This window comes from Callithrix jacchus, chromosome 2 (assembly GCF_049354715.1).
Source record: "Callithrix jacchus isolate 240 chromosome 2, calJac240_pri, whole genome shotgun sequence".
Taxonomy (NCBI): domain Eukaryota; kingdom Metazoa; phylum Chordata; class Mammalia; order Primates; family Cebidae; genus Callithrix; species Callithrix jacchus.
In genome coordinates, this window is record NC_133503.1 from 36,423,727 (window position 1) to 36,444,761 (window position 21,035).

A 21,035-nucleotide genomic window follows, 5' to 3' on the forward strand; every position below is an offset into this window, starting at 1 on the left:
ACTTTGGGAGGCTGAGGCAGGCATATTGCCTGAGCTCAGGAGCTCGAGACCAGCCTGGGCAACCTGGCGAAATCCCACCTCTACCAAAAATACAAAAAGTAGCCAGGTGTACTGGCACACACATGTGGTTCCAGCTACTCAGGAGGCTAAGGTGAGAAGATGGCTTGAGCCTGAGAGGCAGAGGTTGTAATGAGTCAAGATCACACCACTGCACCTAGATGACAGAGTGAGACCCTATCTCAAAAATTAAAAAAAAAAAGAAAAAAATTTTTAAGTTTATCAAGAAAGGACGGCCAGGCGCAGTGGCTCACGCCTGTAATCCCAGCACTTTGGGAGGCCAAGGCGGGCAGATCACGAGGTCAAGAGATCAAGACCATCCTGACCAACATGGTAAAACTCCACCTGTACTAAAAAAAAAAAAAAATACAAAAATTGGACATGGTGGCGTGTGCCTGTAGTCGCAGCTACTCGGGAGGCTGAGGCAGGAGAACTGCTTGAACCCCGGAGGCGGAGGTTGCACTGAGCCGAGATCACACCACTGCACTCCAGCCTGGTGCCTGGTGACTGAGAGAGACACTGTCTCAAAAAATAAATAAATAAATAAAAGTTTATGAAGAAAGGCTACAGTCACGAGTTTTACTTAAAATTTAAAATGCAGGCCAGGCGCGGTGGCTCACGCCTGTGATCCCAGCACTTTGGGAGGCCGAGGCGGGTGGATCAAAGGTCAAGAGATTGAGACCATCCTGGTCAACATGGTAAAACCCCGTCTCTACTAAAAATACAAAAAATTAGCTGGGCATGGTGGTGCGTGCCTGTAATCCCAGCTACTCAGGAGGCTGAGGCAAGAGAATTGCCTGAACCCAGGAGACGGAGGTTGCGGTGAGCCGAGATCGAGCCATTGCACTCCAGCCTGGGTACCAAGAGCGAAACTCGGTCTCAAAAAAAAATTAAAATGCAACCAGTAACAACTCTTCTATACTTTGCAATATTACCAACTGTCCATTCAAATGCACCAGTACTTCAATTTTAAAATTGCATGGAACAGTCCCTGGATTTATGTTTAAATCACTGTACCTATAATGGATGGGAAATTTTAACAACCTAAGCATTCAGCAGAAAAGGATTATTTTAGAAAATCACATATTAAAACTGCAAGCAGTTAATATTATCAATATAATAAAGATATCAACACTGACAAATTCTACCTAACATTGTCTCCAGCTCTGTGGCATTTATCTAGCATACCCATCCATAGGTTTATTTTCATCATCTATTTATCCATCTTCCCTTATCCCCTATAGCATTTTAGTTCTGTTAAGGCAGAAATTTTTTTGTTGCTCCAGGGTAGGGTGCAGTGGCATGATCATGGAGGCTCACTGAAGCCTCAACCTCCCATGCACAAACAATCATCCCACATCAACCTCCTAAGTAGCTAGAACCACAAGCAAATGCCACCACAGCTGGCTAATTTTTGAAATTTTTGTAGAGACAGGGTCTCCCTATGTTGCCCAGCCTGGTCTAGAACTTCTAGGCTAAAGCGATCCTCCCGCCTCAGCCTCCCAAAGTGCTAGGATTACAGGTGTGAACCACCATGCCCAACCATGAGGCAGATATTTTCATCTAGTTTTATTCAGTGCTGAATTCTCAGCATCTGGAACAAGGGTCCCCAACCAGGGCCACGGACCCATCTGTGGCCTGTTAGGAACTGGGCCACACAGCAGGAGGTAAGCAGCGAGTCAGATTCTCATAGGAGCAAGAGTGCTGCTGTGAACTGTGCATGCAAGGGAACTAGGTTGTACATTCTTTATGAGAATCTAATGCCTAACGATCTGAGTTAAAACAGTTTCATCCCAAAACCATTCCCCCTTTTCATCAGTGGAAAAAAATGTCTTCCACAAAACCATCCCTGGTGTCAAAAAAGTTGGGGACTGCTGATCTAGAGCAATGCCTAACATACAGCTGATGTTCAATAAACATTAGTTGAATTCACTAAATGAATACACAATATCTGAAAAAAGATGTTGCACTTACTACACCATTACTGTTTTTGTTTGAAATACTAGCCACATTATCCAAAGTTGTTTGGGTACATTTCTACTACACATTTATACCTATACAGGCCTGTTTCTAAAGTCTTCAAATAAGGCAGAGAAGCATTTCAAAATACATTAAATATATACACACTTGCTTAAATTTCTTTCCTTTGGAGTCTACTTTCTATTTAAATCATATCCAGAAAAAATAATGTATAGGAAGTTTCCCCTAACAATTCCTTCAAATACTGTAACGTTTTTTGGAAATGTTCTAACTAATCCACAAAACTGCTAGCTATGTTTTCTATAAAAACACAATGTATAAGCCGTTGGACTAACCATTAGGGTCTAAACTAGGAATTGTCAACATTTGACAATGAATGGTTGTCATGACTTAGAGGAAGACAGTGCCTTTGGTAGAGGTCAGAGATGCTGCTAAACATCCTGCAGTATACAACCCCCCCATCACAAAAAATTATCCAGCCCAAAATCAACAGTACCAAGGCTGTGAAACCCTAGTCTAAATACAAGATTTAACCACACCAGTGAATGCACTGTCCTGCTACCACAGAAAAATGAAACCACTTTTTAAAAACAAAAGCTGAAATACAACTGCAACAAGGCTTCCTCCATGATCTTAAAAGCAGTAACTCTGTCATGTATTTGTGAACATTAAAATAATATCATATTATTTATGTACAGCTGGGTGCTGTGGCTCATTGGCTCATGCCTATAATCCCAGCACTCTGGGAGGCCAAGGTGGGTGGATCACTTGAGGTCAGGAGTTCGAGACCAGCCTGGCAACATGGTAAAATCCCATCTCTACTAAAAACACAAACATTAGCCAGATATGGTGGCACATGCCTGCAGTTCCAGCTACTGAGGAGGCTGAAGCACAAGAATCACTTGAACCTGGGAGGCAGAGGTTGCAGGGGGCCAAGACTGTGCCACTGCACTCCAGCCTGGGTGACAAAGCATGTCTCAAAAAATAAAAGAAACAAACAAAATTATCTACAATAAATGAAGGGAGGAAGGGCCAGGAGAGGTGGCTCATGCCTGTAATTTGGGAGGGCAAGGCATGCGAATCACCTGAGGTTCAGAGCTTGAGACCAGCCTGACCAATATGGTGAAACCTCATCTCTACTTAAAAAAAAAGAAGTAGAAAGGAATCTTTGTTCAGAGATCTAGACACCTTCCCAAAAGAATGACTAAAGAATGAACAAACAGATGATATTACAACATAAATGCAAATATCACCTCAAATACTACAACACCTAGCTGCACAGCTATTCAAGAAATGGGTATATATGTAAGTACATGTGCATACACACACACGCTAATGATTATGTATGTATAAGTGGAAAACAGAAGACAACAGTGGATTTCTCCTATTAAACATGAAAGCACTTATGGACCATAAGCATTTTGCATATCTTAAATTCCTTCACAAATTAATGTTAACATAAGAATAATTAATAAGATTATTATGTCTAGATGAAAATATCTGCCTCATGGTTGGGCATGGTGGTTCACACCTGTAATTCCATGAATGTCAACATAGTAGATGATGTCGTCATAATTTTAAATGAAAACGAGGCCAGATACAATGGCTCACACCCGTAATCCCAGTGCTCTGGGAAGCTGAGACGGGATCGCTTGAGCTTGGGAGTTCAAGACCTTTCTGGGCAACATAGCAAGATCTTGTCTCTACAAAAAATAAAAAATTTAAAACATTAGCCAGCCATGGTGGTACGTGGCTGTAGTCCCAGCTACTCAGGAGGCTGAGGTGGGAGGATCACTTGAGCCCTGGATATCAAGTCTGTAGTGAGCTAGGAACACACCACTGCACTCCAGCCTGGGCAACACAGCAAGACCATTTGAAAAACAAAAACAAAAAACAACAAATAAATAAATGAAAACCAACTGAAATTATGATCCTAGTGAAAAATAAATAGCTTCTGATAGAATCAGTGAGTCAATGACTTTGCTTCCATTAAATCTCATTCCAATTATCAATTTAAAAATTTTCATTCAGTACTGAAAGATGATCTGACTCTTGCAACTTTAAATATTTGTCTGCAACAGCTAACAGAGGGAACATGTAAACCTATCACTATAAAGAAAATGGCTCTAGAGTTATTTTAAAAGGCTCAAAAAAATTTTACCATATCGATTTCCATTCATATTTAATAAATGCAAAATGCAGGCTGGGCACGATGGCTCACACCTGTAATCCCAGCACTTTGGGAGGCCGAAGTAGGTGGATCACGAGGTCAGGAGTTCAAGACCAGCCTGGCTAATATGGTGAACTTCCATCTCCACTAAAAAACATAAAAATTAGCCAGGCATGGTGGCGCCTGTAGTCCCAGCTACTCAGGAGGCTGAGGCAGAAGAATTGCTTGACCCTGGGAGGCAGAGGTTCCAGTGAGCTGAGATGGAACCACTGAACTCCAGCCTGGGTGACAGAGCAAGACTCCACCACAAAAAATAAAAATAAAAAATGCCGGGCACAATGACTCACACCTGTAATCCCAGCACTTTGGGAGGCCGAGGTGGGTGGATCACCTGAGGTCAGGAGTTCAAGACCAGCCTGACCCACATGGAGAAATCCCATCTCTACTAAAAATACAAAAACTGGCTGGGTGTGGTGGTGTGTGCCTGTAATCCCAGCTACTCAGGAGGCTGAGGCAGGAGAATCAATTGAACCTGGGATGCATAGGTTGCAGTGAGCCAAGATGCACCACTGCACACCAGCCCAGGCAACAGGAGTAAAACTCACCTCAAAAAAAAAATAAAAATAATTTTAAAAATAAAAAAATAAAAGCAAAATGCTTATTAGGCGTCTCAATATAAACATTTGAAAAAAATTCCTGTAAGAATAAAATGGATTCAAAAATTCAAAACAAAAAAATGTAATATTTGGGGGGAGAAAAATTGAAGTGATACTTTGAAAAATGGGTAGCCTTACTAATAACATTTTGTTTTGAAACCTGTTTTCTGATCCACGTTATAAAGTAAAAGAACAGAAGTTGTGCTATAGCTGGAACCTGAGCAACGCCATTTTATAAAAGACAAAGCTGTTGTTCAGAAATAAGTTGTAATGGCTGCACCATAACTACCGGCCTTGGCTTCTGTAAATAAGACTGCTAGTTTACTTTGCAGAATGCAAAGAGGTAAAGCTGCTTACCTTCTCTTATCAGTAACTGCCAGAGTTGCTAGCCTTTGCTTACCAGTAATAACCAGAATAAGCAGCCCAAGATAAGTCCATCCTGGCCCCTGCAACTTGTAATAAGTAACTGAGATCTGTACCCCTACCCAGATAATGTATAAACTAATGTTTATCTTGACTTCTGTAAACCACTTAAGTAACAATCGGAATGACAAAAGTCCCCTGGCCCTTGGAATGTCCGGAGCCCTCCTCACCCTCGTCTCAGCCCAGGAGGTGATTTACAGAATCCACTAGCCCTGGAAATGTCTGAAGCCTTTCATCCCCATCCCCGCTACTCACCCCCACTCCCGAGGTGGTTTTACAGGTATAAAAAGGTCTTGTCACCCTTCTTTCTCTGCCACGGGTTGGAGAGACGTGAGTCCTCCATGGTCGCTGGCAACAAACCCTGTAATTTGGCATACTTTTGTCTTGGTGTTGACTTTCTATGCTCGGTCCAGTATAACAAAGTGAATCAGGTTAAGTTCAAAGTGAGCCTTATGATTTAGCTGCACAGAAAACTTGTGTAAGAGGGTCACAGAATGTCTTTGCATTGACCTTTATATATAAATCAGAGACACCTAACTAATTTAGGCTCATAGGAGTTTAAAATTTAAGAAAAAGATGGATAAACACTTTCAAAAGAAAATACACTTTCTCTGACAACATAATACTTCAGGATATATAGACACATATTATAGAATGCCCAGCTGTGATAGAGATAGGTATAAAGGAAGTAGTTATAATTCTTAGCATAACTGAATTGCTTTAGAAGACCTGATTCAAAAATAACTGAACTCCATAATACCAAAAAATCCTGAAAAGGTAATTTTAAAATTCAAGAAATATATGTTATATGCCAACTTTACACATTTTCCTATATAATGAAGCATGTCTCTCCATTACATACACATGAATACCATTTGGCTCTAGGAACAGAAGCCTTTCATCACTTCTTGGTTCTTTTACCTTTCTGCTGCCTCTACCATTATTTTTCCTGTTCCTATTCCATTCTAGCTAAGCACTACTCTTAGACACCACCAAAAAAACCCCAACAAAGATAAAGCTTTTTTTGTTTCTTTGGCTTAGAGTCTGATGTTCAATTTGATATTCATTTCCTTTAGGTAAGCGTCCAAGAACAAGCTTTAGGTATATTCCAAGCCTAGAATCAAAGTTGTCTTCTTGCTTTTTTGCTAGGAAATTCTGCCAAACCAGGGATAAGTAACCCTAATATTAGTAGTATCACCACTAAGCAACACCTTTGGCTACTATAGGACATTATGCCACCACACACATTACCTTACATAATTTTCTTTTTTTTTTTTTTGATGACCCTCCTACTCCTTGTTCTTTTCTCTTCCTTTTCCTCTTCACCCTGTATCTTAGGCTAATAAGACCAATCACAAAAAGTAAATGGTACTAGAGGGATCCAGGAAGTTGCATTTCCCTTGATAAGATCATTCAGCCCCAAAAAGCAAATGAGAAAATAACAAATTAATATCTAAAATACTATACTTACTGCTTACATGTCAAGATTTCTAAAAGGTAAAGACTATGAAATTAACAATAAATGACCTACTGATAAATATTACATTATGTTACCTGGAGAAAGCTGCATCAAGTGAATATGTAAACTGCCAGGGATAACAGGTTCAGGAAGTTCTTGAAGAAAAAATCTAAGAAGGCTAATAGCTGAGGGAACATCTGCTTCCTTAACCAAATCCACCTCTTCTCCACTGTCGTATCTCTGCCGAAGCCACTCCACTGTCTCAGCATTTCCATTGACTTGAAAAAGTCCTTGTTGCTCCAGACCTCCTACATTAGTTCAAGGCAATCATTAAATGCGCTGCAATGTCAACTGCTTGACCACATATATTCATTCTCCAATTAACTTAAAATACTCGTGCTTTTGGAAAGCCTTTCTTGGCTCCCATGACTTGATTAAAAACCTTCAAATTATACATCTAGAAACATATTATCTCTGTTCTGAGGGATATTCTATTTTATCCCACCCCTTACATCCATTTAAAAAATTCCTATCACCCCCACTAAAACTTGTTCTAGGCTGGGCAACTGTCATTTCCAAGTATATGAATTTAAGTAAAAATCACACTAAAACATTAAAAAGAATTCCTAGTTTTTCCTATGTTTTGGACTTTCCATACTAAAAAAACAAAAAATTAAAAATCCAAGGTCAAAAAGGGTAAGTTGTGTTTATTAAAACAAAAGCTAGCCCTCAAAGTAAGGAAATGTATACCATGTTCCTCAATATAGTCCACAACGTGGCGGACTATGAATGGAACCTCATTGTCTGGATGTCCTCCCTGCTGCAGCTCATCAAGTGGAATTCCAAATATTTTGTTAGCAAGAACGGAGTTGCAGTTACTCAAGGAAGGGGAGGAGCTCTTCCTCATATCTTTTTTGCAGCCAGAAATCAAAGCTGTCTTTTCTGCCAAACGAAAGACAAAAAAAAAAAAGACTATAATGATTAACAGGTGGCAATATGACTAGATACAATAAAGAAAAATGCTTTACACCTGAATGTGTTCTCATCTATTTAAGTATGTTCCAGTTATCAGGCCCATAGTGTGTTCTACAGATGAAGTTCAGTATAATTACCTAAACATATTCCCTATTACATACAGTTAGTGCTGAATGCTCCCTTTAGTGCTTGCATACTTATCAACAATAGCAAAGTTAATCATCCAAGATTTAGCAAGAGATATTGTCCCAAAGACAAATTAAGGAGCAAATTTGGCTCCAAGAAAACCTTTACTGAACAAGCCTATTAATGACACAGGTAAATCCAAACCCATTCTGGACTGTACCATATAAAGTTCATCTAACCCCTCATAAACCCAAACAGGAGAGAATCCTTTTTAAAAAGTGATGATCTAATAACCACTTTTTATAAATGATGGGCTAATAAGAACAAGATTAACAAGTTCTTATTTCTACATGACAGAGCAGCTATAATACATTTTTATAAAAAAGAAATTTTTCAAGTCTGGACATCAACTTTCAATAAAAGATGTCCTTTTATCAACACTGCTATTCATTTTTTTGAGATAGAGTTTGATTCTTTTTGCCTAGGCTGGAGTGCAATGGTGCCACCCCGGCTCACTGCAACCTCTGCCTCCTAGGTTCAAGTGATTCTCCTGCCTCAGGCTCCCATGCAGTTGGGATTATAGGCACGCACCACCATTCCCGGCTTATTTTGTATTTTTATTTATTTATTTATTTTTTTGAGACGGAGTTTCACTCTTGTTACCCAGGCTGGAGAGCAGTGGCGTGATCTTGGCTCACCGCAACCTCTGCCTCCTGGGTTCAGGCAATTCTCCTGCCTCAGCCTCCTGAGTAGCTGGGAAATACAGGCATGCACCACCATGCCCAGCTAATTTTTTGTATTTTTAGTAGAGACGAGGTTTCACCATGTTGACCAGGATGATCTCGATCTCTTAACCTCGTGATCCACCCACCTCGGCCTCCCAAAGTGCTGGGATTACAGGCGTGAGCCACCGCGCCCGGACTATTTTGTATTTTTAGTAGAGATGGGGTTTCACCATGTTGGCCAGGCTGGTCTTGAACTCCCAACCTCAGATGATCCACCCACCTTGGCCTCCCAAAGTGCTGGGATTACAGGCATGAGCCACTGCGCCTGGCTTCAACACTGATATTTCATAATTATCCAAAAGAAAAATTGTCAGAGCCATCCAGTTCAGAAGAAATAGTTACTTGCCCTAATTTTGTAGGAACTGTGATTAGTAAAGAAGTGGGAGAAAACAATTGTCTCGGATGGCCATTTCCAATATCTGACATATCAGAGAACAAGTAATCCCATGAAAAATTTGTTTTCTAAAATAAACACACTATATTTATTACTTTATGTAGGAAAAGAGTATTTGTAAAAGAAAGAAAAACTCAAAGGTTGATAATGAACAAAATGACACCAGCTGGTCTTTTTTCCATCACCCAAGATAAACAATTTCTTTCTCACTGCAAGAGAAGGACAGTATATCACAAAGATAAGTCTACTAAAATTCTTAAGTTTACAAAAATAAGGTCCACTGGATCAAATGTATACCCACTGGTAGAGTGTCACAACATGACTAGGAAACAATGCAGCCAACTTAAAGGAAAAGAGAAAATTAACTTAGGGACAGCAAAATGCCATACATTTACATAGTCTCAGACAAGCAACATCCATTCCTCAATGTATCTGGTGCCAGCTAAGAACTACAAAACCTCAAGTTAAATCAGATAGTAGCTACAGGGGGCAAGTTCCAAAATCTCTATGGATTTATAGCTCATGACAGTTACCATTTTGAAAACTTACCTTTCAGTACTTAAATACCTAAGTTTAAAAAATGGCTTCTGCACCAGCTACCCTCACTGAGCAAGCATTCCTTTGTCATTTATGGCTGTTTGAGATTATGGCAGAAGATCAGCCTGTAGTTCCTCATTGAAGAAATGCAGAACTCGATCAGTACTTCAGCAGTTAATCTACAAGACAAAAACAATTATTTCAATTTCCTACAACATCTTTAACTGTCAGAAGAGACTATTAATAGCAGCAGCAGTAAAGTCCTCTTAAGAGGTTAATATTGAAAGGTATTCTTCTGCCTGAAAAACCTATCTGTAACCTAAAGGCAAAACCTTGAAAAGGTTTCAATGATAGAAAACTGGAGAAGAACCTTTCTGCTGAAGATAAATAAATAAACGAATTGCAAAGGAGTAGATGTAACAGGACACATCTTCAAGGACTACACCATTCAAATAATCCATTTTTCTCAATTGTGTGCACACACCCTACCCCATCCCATTCCTTCCTCATTTCCTCATATACTCAGAACAAAACATGGAAGTATTTTCAAAAGATCAAACAATCAAAGACATAATTTAAGCTTGGTACTATACTTAACTACTTTCCTCATTTCTTTATATACAACACAGTGGTTGTCTGAGCTCCCTAATTTAGAGAAGCAATAGCATATGTTGGAAAACAGCAAAAAGAACAGACCCAGAAAGGTTTAGATTCAAATACTAACTCCACCATTTTGTAGATACATGACAGTGAACAATTTCCATGTATCTGAGCCTAGGTTTCTTTACATAAAATAAGAAACTATCTGTACAGGCCAGGTGCACTGGCTCATGGCTATAATCCCAGCACTTTGGGAGGCCAAGGTGGGAGGATCACTTCTGTCAGGAGGTAGAGGCTAAAATGAGTTGTCATTGCACCACTGCACTCCAGCCTGGGCAACAAAGTGAGATCCTGTCTCAAAAAACAATGTAATACCTGTATAGCTGTTAAGTTTAACTGAGATAACATATAGTAGACAGAGAACCAGTCTCCTCTCTTCTTTGCATAATGCTAAAAGACCAGCAATTAGGCTGGGGAGAGAGAGAAGAACTTGTCTGGCAAAATGTTTAATACTTGGTCTCATCATCCTCTGTGAATTCTAATGGTATCATTACCCTCTATGAATTCTAGAAATTTATTTACAAAGCTTTTAATAAGTTCAGGAAACTACACTGCAGGACTCTACTCAACAAGCTTTAGGTAAACAAAAGAGTAGTAACAATCAGTGTAGTTTTTCAAAGAAGTGTTATTAGTAATATACACCTCCAGGAGGAACATTAAAAACTAAGGGGAAGGAAAACCACATTCCCACAACAAATCTTTTAGTAAATGATTACTTGCAAAGCATCCTGAAATGCCTACTAAAACATGTGGTTTATCTACCTATCTATTCATTTGAAAACAACTGCAAAATTAGATTGTTTAGAGAACTTCAGAGATAAGGTATTTAACAGACTTACATTAAAAGATACCCTCAGGACAGAAAGGCGGATTTGCTCGATGTACTACAAATGAAAACTCACTATAAAAGTCTGCCAGAGAGCAAATTCTATACATCACTAAAATGGCTACTCAGTGTTTAGAATGCCTTGTTAATGAAACCAATAACCTGTTTCCTTTTTTATTTATTTATTTATTTTTGAGACAGGGTCTCACTCTGTCATCCAGGCTAGAGTGCAGTGGTGCAATTATAGCTCACTGCAGCCTCAAACTCCTGGACCCAAGTGATCCCCCACCTCAGTCTCCCAAATTGCTGGTCCAACAAGCACCACCACCAAGCCCAGCTTTATTTTTAGTAAAGAGGAAATCTCATGTTGCCCAGGCTGGTCTCAAACTCCTGGCCTCAAGCAATCCTCCCACGTTGCTGGGATTATAAAGTGTTGGGATAACAGGTATGAGCCACTGCTCCCAGCCAGGAACCTGTTATCTCATTCTCATGTCCTCTACTGGCCCCAACCTCTAACTAGACAATCTGAAAGCATATTTTCCTAAGGTGAGGCTGGGTAGGAATCTATGAATTCCTCAGTAAAAATTTACCCTCACTGCTAGGAAAACAATCAAAGGTATAAATCTTTCTGACGATGAGTTTCTCTCTTTCCTGAGGATGATGGATATAGCAGCAATAAACATTAAGTGAGCAGTTACTATATGCCAGGCAGTTCCATGGACTTTACATGTTGTATTAAGGTCTTCTTTAACCCTTTCTTTAGACATTGCAGAGGCATACCAATTTACCCACAGTCCACACATATAAGGGTCAGAGACAGAATATGAAACCAGAGAATGTGATTCTCAAAGTCCTTATGCTCTTAATCACTATACTATCTTTCCATGTAAATTATCACAATTTATACTATGATAGAATCTCACATTATGGTGCTCAAATTAGCCAGTCTGCTTCCTTTTTTGAGACAGGCTGGAGTGCAGTGGCATGATGACAGCTCACTCATTGCAGCCTCAACCTTCCCAGGCCTATGTGATCCTCCCACCTCAGACTCTAGAGTAGCTAGGACTACAGGCATGAGCCACCACATCCAGCTAATTTTTGTATTTTTTGTAAAAATGAAGTTTCACCACATTGCCCAGGCTGGTCTTGAACTCCTGGGCTCGGGTGATCCGCCCACCTCAGCCTCCCGAAGTGCTGGGATTACAGGCATGATCCACCATACCTGGCCTCATAGTCTTATACACATTTTAGGTCATCACTTATTTCTAGCTTGCTAACAGTTACTTCCAGAGGGTAGGCCTATGCTCCATGCCCTAGTTAGTCTTTCACTTGGGACTTCTATCTAGAACACATTGCTGAGAACTCTCAGACTGGAGAGTGGCCCAAGGTAACATTTCTGCAAATCGCAACGTAGTTGACATTATTTAGTCCTGTTTCCTACCCCTTTTCAGAGCTTAAAACATGTAAATACTCCCTTCACATCTGTGGTGGGTTGAATAATGTGCCCCCAAGCCTCATGTCCCCCCAAAACCTCATATTGTGAATTTATCTGAAAATAAGGTCTTTGCAGGTCTATTAGTTAAGGACCTCAAGAGGAAATCATCCTAGATTTACAGCAGGCCCTAAATCCAATAATCCTGTCCTTATAAGAAAAGGACAAGATATATACACACACACATAGAGGAAGAAGAGCATGTGACAGAGGGAGAAACTAGAGTTAAGCTTCCAGAAGCCAAGAAAGGATTATCCCCTAGAATCTGCCCTGTGTTCACTTCCTTTTGGGCTTCTACCCTCCTGAAATGTGAGAGAAAACTTCCTATTATTTTAGAGCCATGTAATTTGCAGTAATTTGTTGTGAAAGTCCTAGAAAATGAATGCAACACTAAACTACAATATTACATTTTCAAAAAAAAAAAAGGAAAACAGCAGCAGGCACATACAAAAATATCCCAAAGAGAACCAATAAAATGTCCTAGCAGATAGAATGAATAAAATGCAAAGAAAGCAGTTAAATAAAAGGACTGACACAAGACAATACAATGAGTAGACTTTCAAAATAACAAGTATTTCCAAAGCCATACTGTTATAAATCCAAACAGCAAAATATTGTGTGTGTGTGTGTAGTTTTCTTTTTTTTTTTTTGAGACAGAGTCTTACTCTGTCACCCAGGCTGGAGTGCAGTGGCATGATCTCAGCTCACTGCAACCTCTGTCTCTTGGGCTCAGGCAATTTTTGTGCCTCAGCCACCAGGGTAGCAGAGACTGCAGGCACATGCCACCAAGCCCAGCTAATTTTTGTATTTTTTGGTAGAGAGGGAGCGTTTCACCATGTTGGCCAGGATGGAATCGAACTCCTGACCTCAGGTGATCTGCCCACTTCAGCATTACAGGCGTGAGCCACAACTCCCTGCCCCAAACAGCAAAATTATTTTAAATACAAGTGACAGTTGCCTAGCATGGTGTTATTGACAAGGAATAGAAAATTATGTTGAATTTTACATCATATAACTCACCATGAGATAACAGTGATTACAAAGAATTTTTTTTTTTTTTTTTGAGTCAAGGTCTCACTCTGTTGCCCAGGCTGGAGTACAGTGGCCCAATCACGGCTCACTGCAGCCTCAAACTCCTGGGCACAAGCAAACTTCCCACCTCAGCCTCCTAAATCACTGGATTACAGGCATGAGCCACTACTCCAAGCCCAGAAACAATGCAATAAAATATCAATTATCGATAAAATTGGATGACATTCAAGAAAGCGTACCTACATATACCACCTATCGACCTAAGTTCTACTAGGACTCAGTACTTTTGCACTCCATTTAATTTCATTTACATATACACATATATACATACACAGTAGTAGCAAACACACCCCTTTTCTCCTCCATGGGCTGAGAAATTTAATACCGTTGAAATATCCATACAATCCAAAGTGGTCTACTGATTCAACGCACTCCCCATCAAAATTCCAATGACATTTTTCACAGAAATAGAACAATCCTAAATTTTGTACAGAAGCATAAAAACCTTGATTAACGCAAGCAATCCTGAAAACAATGAAGAGCTTGAGGTATCACACTAGCCAACTTGCAAATATACTACAGAGCTATATTAACCAAAATAGCATCTATAATCAACTGATTTTTAACAAATGAAACACACTTTCTTAACAGCATAGAATCTTTATACTGTAAATATCTACTAAAATTAGTAATGAGGGCCTTTAAAAAGGGGTAGAGCACCAATATCAGTACTATAGATGATAACAGCAGACAGCATTTGCTGAGCTCTTACAATATCCCAGGGACTATTTCAAGAGCTTTAAACATATCAACTCATTTAATCCTTACAACAACCCTAAGGAGGCAAATACTTTAATTATATCCATTTTACTGATGAGAAAACTGAAACCCAGAAACTTTTGAGGTGATGGAAATGTTCTATGTCATAATTGTGGCAGTGGTAGTTACATATGAATACATTTATTAAAATGTATTGAACAGGACATTATAATGCTGTTGTATATAAATTATACTTCAATAAAGATGAAAAAATGAAACAAGAGGCCAGGCATGGTGGCGCATACCTGTAATCCCAACACTTTGGGAAGCCGAGGTGGGAGGATCACTCAAGCTCAGGAGTTAAAGACCAGCCTGGGCAATGTGGCAAAACCCTGTCTCTACAAAAAATACAAAAATTAGCTGGGCATGATGGCATGCGCCTATAGTCCCCGGGAGGCTGAGGTGAAAGGATCACGGGAGCCCAGGGAGATAGAGGCTTCCAATGAGCTGTGATAATGCCACTGAACCTCAGCCTGGGCGACAGAGAGGGACCCTGTCTCAAAAACATTTTTTTTATACAAGTAAGGCATGGCATCACTTTAAAAGATTATTTAGTATCAAACTTTTCATCACAGCATGACATTTTTTAAATATACTTTTCCCACTCACAAGGAAACAGGCTGGTGCAGCGGCTCACACCTGTGATCCCAGCATTTTGGGAGGCCAAGGTGGGCAGATCCCTTGAGCCCAGGAGTTTGAGATCAGCCTGAACACAGTGAGACTCCATCTCTTTTTTTTTAAAAAAAAAAAAAAAGGCCAGGAGTGGTAACTCACGCCTGTAATCCCAGCATTGTGGGAGGCCAAGATGGGTGGATTACCTGAGATAATTCAAGATCAGCCTGGCCAACATGGTGTAAATCCATCTCTACTAAAAATACAAAAATTAGCTGAGAATGGTGGCAAACGCCTATACTCCCAGCTACTCAGGAGGCTGAGTCAGAAGAATCATTTGAACCCAGGAGGCAGAGGTTTCAGTGAACCAAGTTCACATCATTGCCCTCCAGCCTGGGCGACAAAGCGAGACTCCATCTCAAATATATATATATATCTGAGTCTGGTGGTACACACCCATAGTCCCAGCTACTTGGGAGGCTGAGATGGGAGAATTTCTAAAGCCTAGGAGTTTGGGGCTTTAGTGAGCTGTAACTGCATCACTGTACTCAGCCTGGGCAACAGAACAACTCAAAAAAATGTGCCTTGGGAGGCCGAGGCGGGTGGATCACGAGGTCAACAGATCGAGACCATCTTGGTCAACATGGTGAAACCTCGTCTCTACTAAAATTACAAAAAATTAGCTGGGCACGGTGGTGCGTGCCTGTAATCCCAGCTGCTCGGGAGGCTGAGGCAGGAGAATTGCCTGAACCCAGGAGGCGGAGATTGCGGTGAGCCGAGATCGCGCCATTGCACTCCAGCCTGGGTAACAAGAGCGAAACTCCGTCTCAAAAAAAAAAAAAAAAAAAGTGCCAAGAAAAAGTTCTACCTTCAAATAGAATAGGAAGGAACAATAAAACTCACTTTTGCCCAAAATGCTTTGACAAAATAGGATACAATTCACATAGAAAGGTTTAAAAAAGCTATCTCACTATTTGTTAAAGCCAAAAAACTAAATATATCCCTATATCACTGGTATACAAAGACAGAAAGCTGGATCTCAATAAAGATGACAGAGATTTGTAAGTCTGTAGACTATTGCTATATTTGACTTTACATCATTAAACCAAAATTAAAGTAAAATAAACTGGCTGGGTACAGTGGCTCATGCCTGTAATCACAGAACTTTGGGAGGCTGAGGCAGGTGGATCACCTGAGGTCACGAGTTGGAGACCAGCCTCACCATCATTGAGAAACCCCGACTCTACTAAAAATACAAAATTAGCTCAGCATGGTAGTACATGCCTGTAATCTCAGCTACTCAGGAGGCTGAGGTAGAAGAATCGCTTGAACCTGGAAGGTGGAGGTTGTAGTGAGCTAAGATCGAGCCACTGTACTCCAGTCTGGGCAAAACAGTAAGACTCCATCTCAAATAAATAAGTAAATAAACTAACTAATTTATCCCTGATCCAGACATTCAGTTTCTTACTAGCCAGGGCTCCAAATAATCTACCAAAGCAAAACATACTTCTTTCATTCTAACTGAACAAGGATGATACTACAAAAGTTGCAAATATGCTAAATTAGTGGTTCTCTCCTGGCCAGAGAAACTGAATAAAGCATAATTTGTCTGAGATATTTAACAGAAAAGCTGAACAAATGTCTTAAAAGTGCATTAACTTATCTATCAAATGTTCATAGACACTACTCTGATCAGTAATATGGTTTGGCTCTGTGTCCCCACCAAGATCTCATCTAGAATTGTAATCCCCATGTGTAAAGGGAAGGAAGTGATTGGATCATGGAGGCAGTTCCTACCATGCTGTTGTGTGACAGTGAGTTCTCACTAAATCTGATAGTTTTACAAGAGGCTCTTCCCACTTCGCTTCCTACACAGACTCCCTTGCCTGCTGCCACGTAAGATGGGCCTGCTTTGCCTTCCACTATGGTTGTAAGTTTCCTGGGGCCTCCCCAGCAATGCAGAACTGTGAAACAGTTAAACCTCTTTTCTTTAAAAATTACTCATTCTCAAGCAGTTCCTTATAGCAGCCTGAGATTGGGCTAACACAATCAGGAAAACACCAAATCACTTAAATCTGTTATTAAGTTCATACTGGCTTTGACATTAAGTAATTTATCAGATACAAAGTATAGCTAATACGGAATTCAGGACTAGAAAGTTTTTAAAGAGTGCTCTATTGCTCAAAAGGTTGGGAATTTCACTGCCTTAAAAAAAATAAGACCAAAAAAAGGAGTATAAGCTATTTCTTACAACAATGTGGGAAATATTACTATACCTATTCCTAAGAATTTGTTCATCTATTTGCACTTTAACATGTTATTTGAAGGAATGATCCTCCATGGTGATTCCACAAAACCACAATGAAAATGGAATCAAGCTAGGCCTTCATGGAGAAAGAAAAAAAGAAAATGGAATCAGGCATATTTTGTAGGACTACAGTTGTCAAATTATGGTACTAGATACAGCACATATATTTTACAGGTTATAATCACTATACATAACACATTTCAACCACAGATGGTTATTTATTCTTCTCTTATTCAAAGTATTCAGATAAAAATTGGTTACTCCTGGAGGTAATCTATTGGTAAATAGCTTGGCTAGTTTTGAGAAACTCCCAAAAGGGTTTCATGGCCACAATCAATTATCTTATAACCTCCAATCATGATGTCAAGCTATTCAAATCAGAATAAAAGGAACAAAGTCACATAAATGGATAAAAATCCCTTGTGACTAAATCCTCTCATCTATCTTTCTAACTGATCTTACTCTAAAATCTAATCCGCATTCCCCTCCACAAATAAATCATCTAAATTGTAGTGTCTTTTAGAAAGGGTCCATCATTGTGCTAATACTTAGGGAAGAACTAATTTAGCAGATACTCACTTTGACTTAATAGAAAATCATGCAAATTAGGGGACCAGTGACTTTGGAGTGTATTTGGGGAAGAGAACCTGTTGGCAGCCATCTTGCTCTAGCACATTACAAGCTCTTTACTCAGGAGACAAGCATTTAAAGTGTCACCTTTCCTCAGACCTTCATAAGTAGGATTAAACATCCCTCTACCACTCTTTTCTGTTTTTTAAACTTGTCAGTACAACTCTAGAACTGACTACAGGCAGCTATTTCAAGCGGTCATCCTTTGGGGAAGTTTCTTCAACTGATCTTGGAAACTAAAAGCAGATACCTCATGGTCTCCTTGGCACTCCAAAGTCACTGGTCCACTAATTTGCATGATTTTCTATTAAGTTAAGGTGAATATTTGCTAAATTAGCTCTTCCCCAAAGTATCAGCACGATGATGGATGCTATCTAAAAAACACTACAACTTAGATGACATAAAATATCTGAAAAAGGCCAGGTACAGTGGCTGTAATCCCAGTGTGGGATCCCAGTCAGCACTTTGGGAGGCCTAGATGGGTGGATCATTTGAGGTCAGGAGTTTGAGACCAGCCTGGCCAGCATGGTGAAACCAGTCTCTACTAAAAATACAAAAAAATTAGCCAGGTGTGGTGGTGCACACCTAGTTCCAGCTATTCAGGAGGCTGAGGGAAGAGAATCCCTTGAATCCAGGAGGTAGAGGCTGCAGTGAGCCAAGATTGTACCACTGCACTCCAGAGCACTCCAGTCTTGCTCTGGGTAACAGAGCAAGACTCCATCTCAAATAAATAAAATATCTGAAAAAGCATATGTATGTATTAGAGAATGCATATTCTAGTCAGTTGTGTGTGCATATCATCTCAATTTTGACAAATTTTGACTCTTTAAGACTCCTCTATTCTAGTAACCTTTCACCTTTTCTCTACTGAAAACATGTACAGGTAAGGCCTACCACACTCATAAGAGTAAGAATAGCTTATCATTTCTTATAGCTTGTTAATACAAAACTACAATACACTTCATTTTTTTCAGGTAAGGGATATTATGAGTAATTCTACAACTTGTTCTAACCAAATTGGTCCCCTGAGATTAAAATATTTCCCTTTTGCACAGACTTGTATAATAACTGAAAAAAAGGGAAGCTGGTACATGAAGAAAAAAGCAGTGATTAAACTTTGTTGTATATCTTCCCCACTAGATTGTGAAATTTGACTATAATATATGCAAAAAAAGGGCCAACTGCAGTGGCTCACACCTGTAATCCCAGCACTCTGGGAGACCAAGGCAGGTGGATCACCTGAGGTCAGAAGTTTGAGACTAGCCTGGCCAACAAGGTGAAACCCCGTCTCTACTAAAAATACAAAAATTAGGCCAGGTGCAGTGGCTCACGCCTGTAATCCCAGCACTCTGGGAGGCCAAGGCAGGCAGATCACCTGAGGTCAGGTGTTTGAGACCAGCCTGGCAAACATGGTGAAACCCCGTCTCTACCAAAAATACAAAAATTAGCCAGGCATGGTGACATGCCCCTGTAGTCCCAGCTACTAGGGAGGCTGAGGCAGTAGAAAGCACTTGAGCCTCGGAGGCAGAGGTTGCAGTGAACCAAGATCACACCACTTCACTCCAGCCTGGGCGACAGAGCAAGACCCTGTCTCAAAAAAAAAAAAAATTAGCTGGGCATGGTGGCACGCACCTGTAATTTCAGCTACTTGGGAAGCTAAGGCAGGAGAATCACTTGAACCTGGAAGGCAGACGTTGTAGTGAGCCAAGACTGTGCCACTGCACTCCAACCTGGTTGACAGAGTGAAACTCCATCTCAAAAAAAAAAAAACACCAAAGAATTCATTTTTGTTTCCCCAGTAGAACACTAAACAGCAGAACCCCAATACTGAAACTGATGTTACCATTTCCAGTGTATTTTCCAGTTCACTCTCCAAAACTGAATCCTCCAGCCATCCCGTGAAATGAGGAAGATGGATTTCCCTTCCTTTTCTCAGAAGAGAAAACGAAGATGAGAGAACTGAAGAAACTGGTTCAAGGTTACTGAATTAGTAATTAGAACTCTAAGTCTACTATCTTACAGGTGGATGCTCCTTTAGGCAAAAACTACAATTCTCATTGAAAATTCTGTTTAAAATGTCACTGAGGCCGGACATAGTGGCTCAGGCCTACAATCCAAGCACTTTGGAGGCCAAGGAGGGCGGATCACCTGAGGTCAGGAGTTCAAGACCAGCATGTCACTGAAATATATGAAGCTACAGCAAAGGTAATTCATAAAGCACTTAAATACTTTGCAGTTGCTGGCCAAAGATCCCTGTTAAAATACTACTAGAATATTTTCTCTCAATAGAAAAACATTTTATGAGTTAATAGTTTGAAAGTGATTCTACAACCAATCATAATGTGGTCCGCTTTTGCTATTAAAAAAAGCTCTCATTGTACCTAATCCAAAATTTGAGCTCCTTCACACCTTGCCAGACACTAAATCCAATGTGACCAGTGTTTGCTCCAAATTAGGACCATAGAGAACCTTCTCTGCCTCCCTGCTCTCCCCAATGCAAAATGACATTCAGCAGGCAGTTTTCTATGTTAATCAATGTTAATCAACAAGCAGTTTTCAGGGTTTTTTTTTTTTTTAACTTTTACTTTTCAACTGTAAAGAGCAGCAGTTTGACACACAAAAGCAACAAGTAGAGAAATATTTTTAATAGGTAAACAAAATTGAACCTTTTCTATTCTGTTCCTGAAAAGGGCAATAATAGAAACTTCACAGACATTGCTCTCTCTGAAAACTCTTTAAAACCAAAGCAAAAAATAAGAATCTTTATACATTACATGTACAAGGAAAAGAAAATATACACTAGAAGCGAGGTAATTACCTGACATAAAAGACTTGCAGTATTTCCTTCTCCAGTAGAAATCTAGTAAATGTCATTAAATTATCTTGTCCGCTTACTACATTTTCCTCAACCTAGGGCTTTTTTTTTTTTGAGACGGAGTTTCACTCTTGTTACCCAGACTGGAGTGCAATGGCGCGATCTCGGCTCACCGCAACCTCCGCCTCCTGGGTTCAGGCAATTCTCCTGCCTCAGCCTCCTGAGTAGCTGGGATTACAGGCACGCACCACCATGCCCAGCTAATTTTTTGTATTTTTA

The 21,035-nt window shown here is 40.0% G+C and overlaps 1 protein-coding gene across 32 annotated transcripts in view; it reads right to left on the reverse strand.

Annotated features, from left to right (window-relative positions):
- Positions 1-21,035, reverse strand: part of FAM13B (family with sequence similarity 13 member B) — a 117,624-nt gene that overhangs the window by 69,535 nt on the left and 27,054 nt on the right. For 17 of the 32 annotated variants that reach the window (XM_035292117.3, XM_078359816.1, XM_017967858.4 and 14 more), the window contains 3 exons: positions 9,575-9,741; positions 7,496-7,687; positions 6,841-7,053 (listed from right to left, as the gene is read on the reverse strand). In XM_035292117.3, the coding sequence (XP_035148008.1) occupies positions 6,841-7,053; positions 7,496-7,652 (370 nt within the window). In that variant the 5' untranslated portion in view covers positions 7,653-7,687; positions 9,575-9,741. The remainder of the gene's footprint in view (positions 1-6,840; positions 7,054-7,495; positions 7,688-9,574; positions 9,742-21,035) is intronic. The other 15 variants (XM_078359895.1, XM_078359922.1, XM_078359893.1 and 12 more) reach the window with 1 other exon arrangement.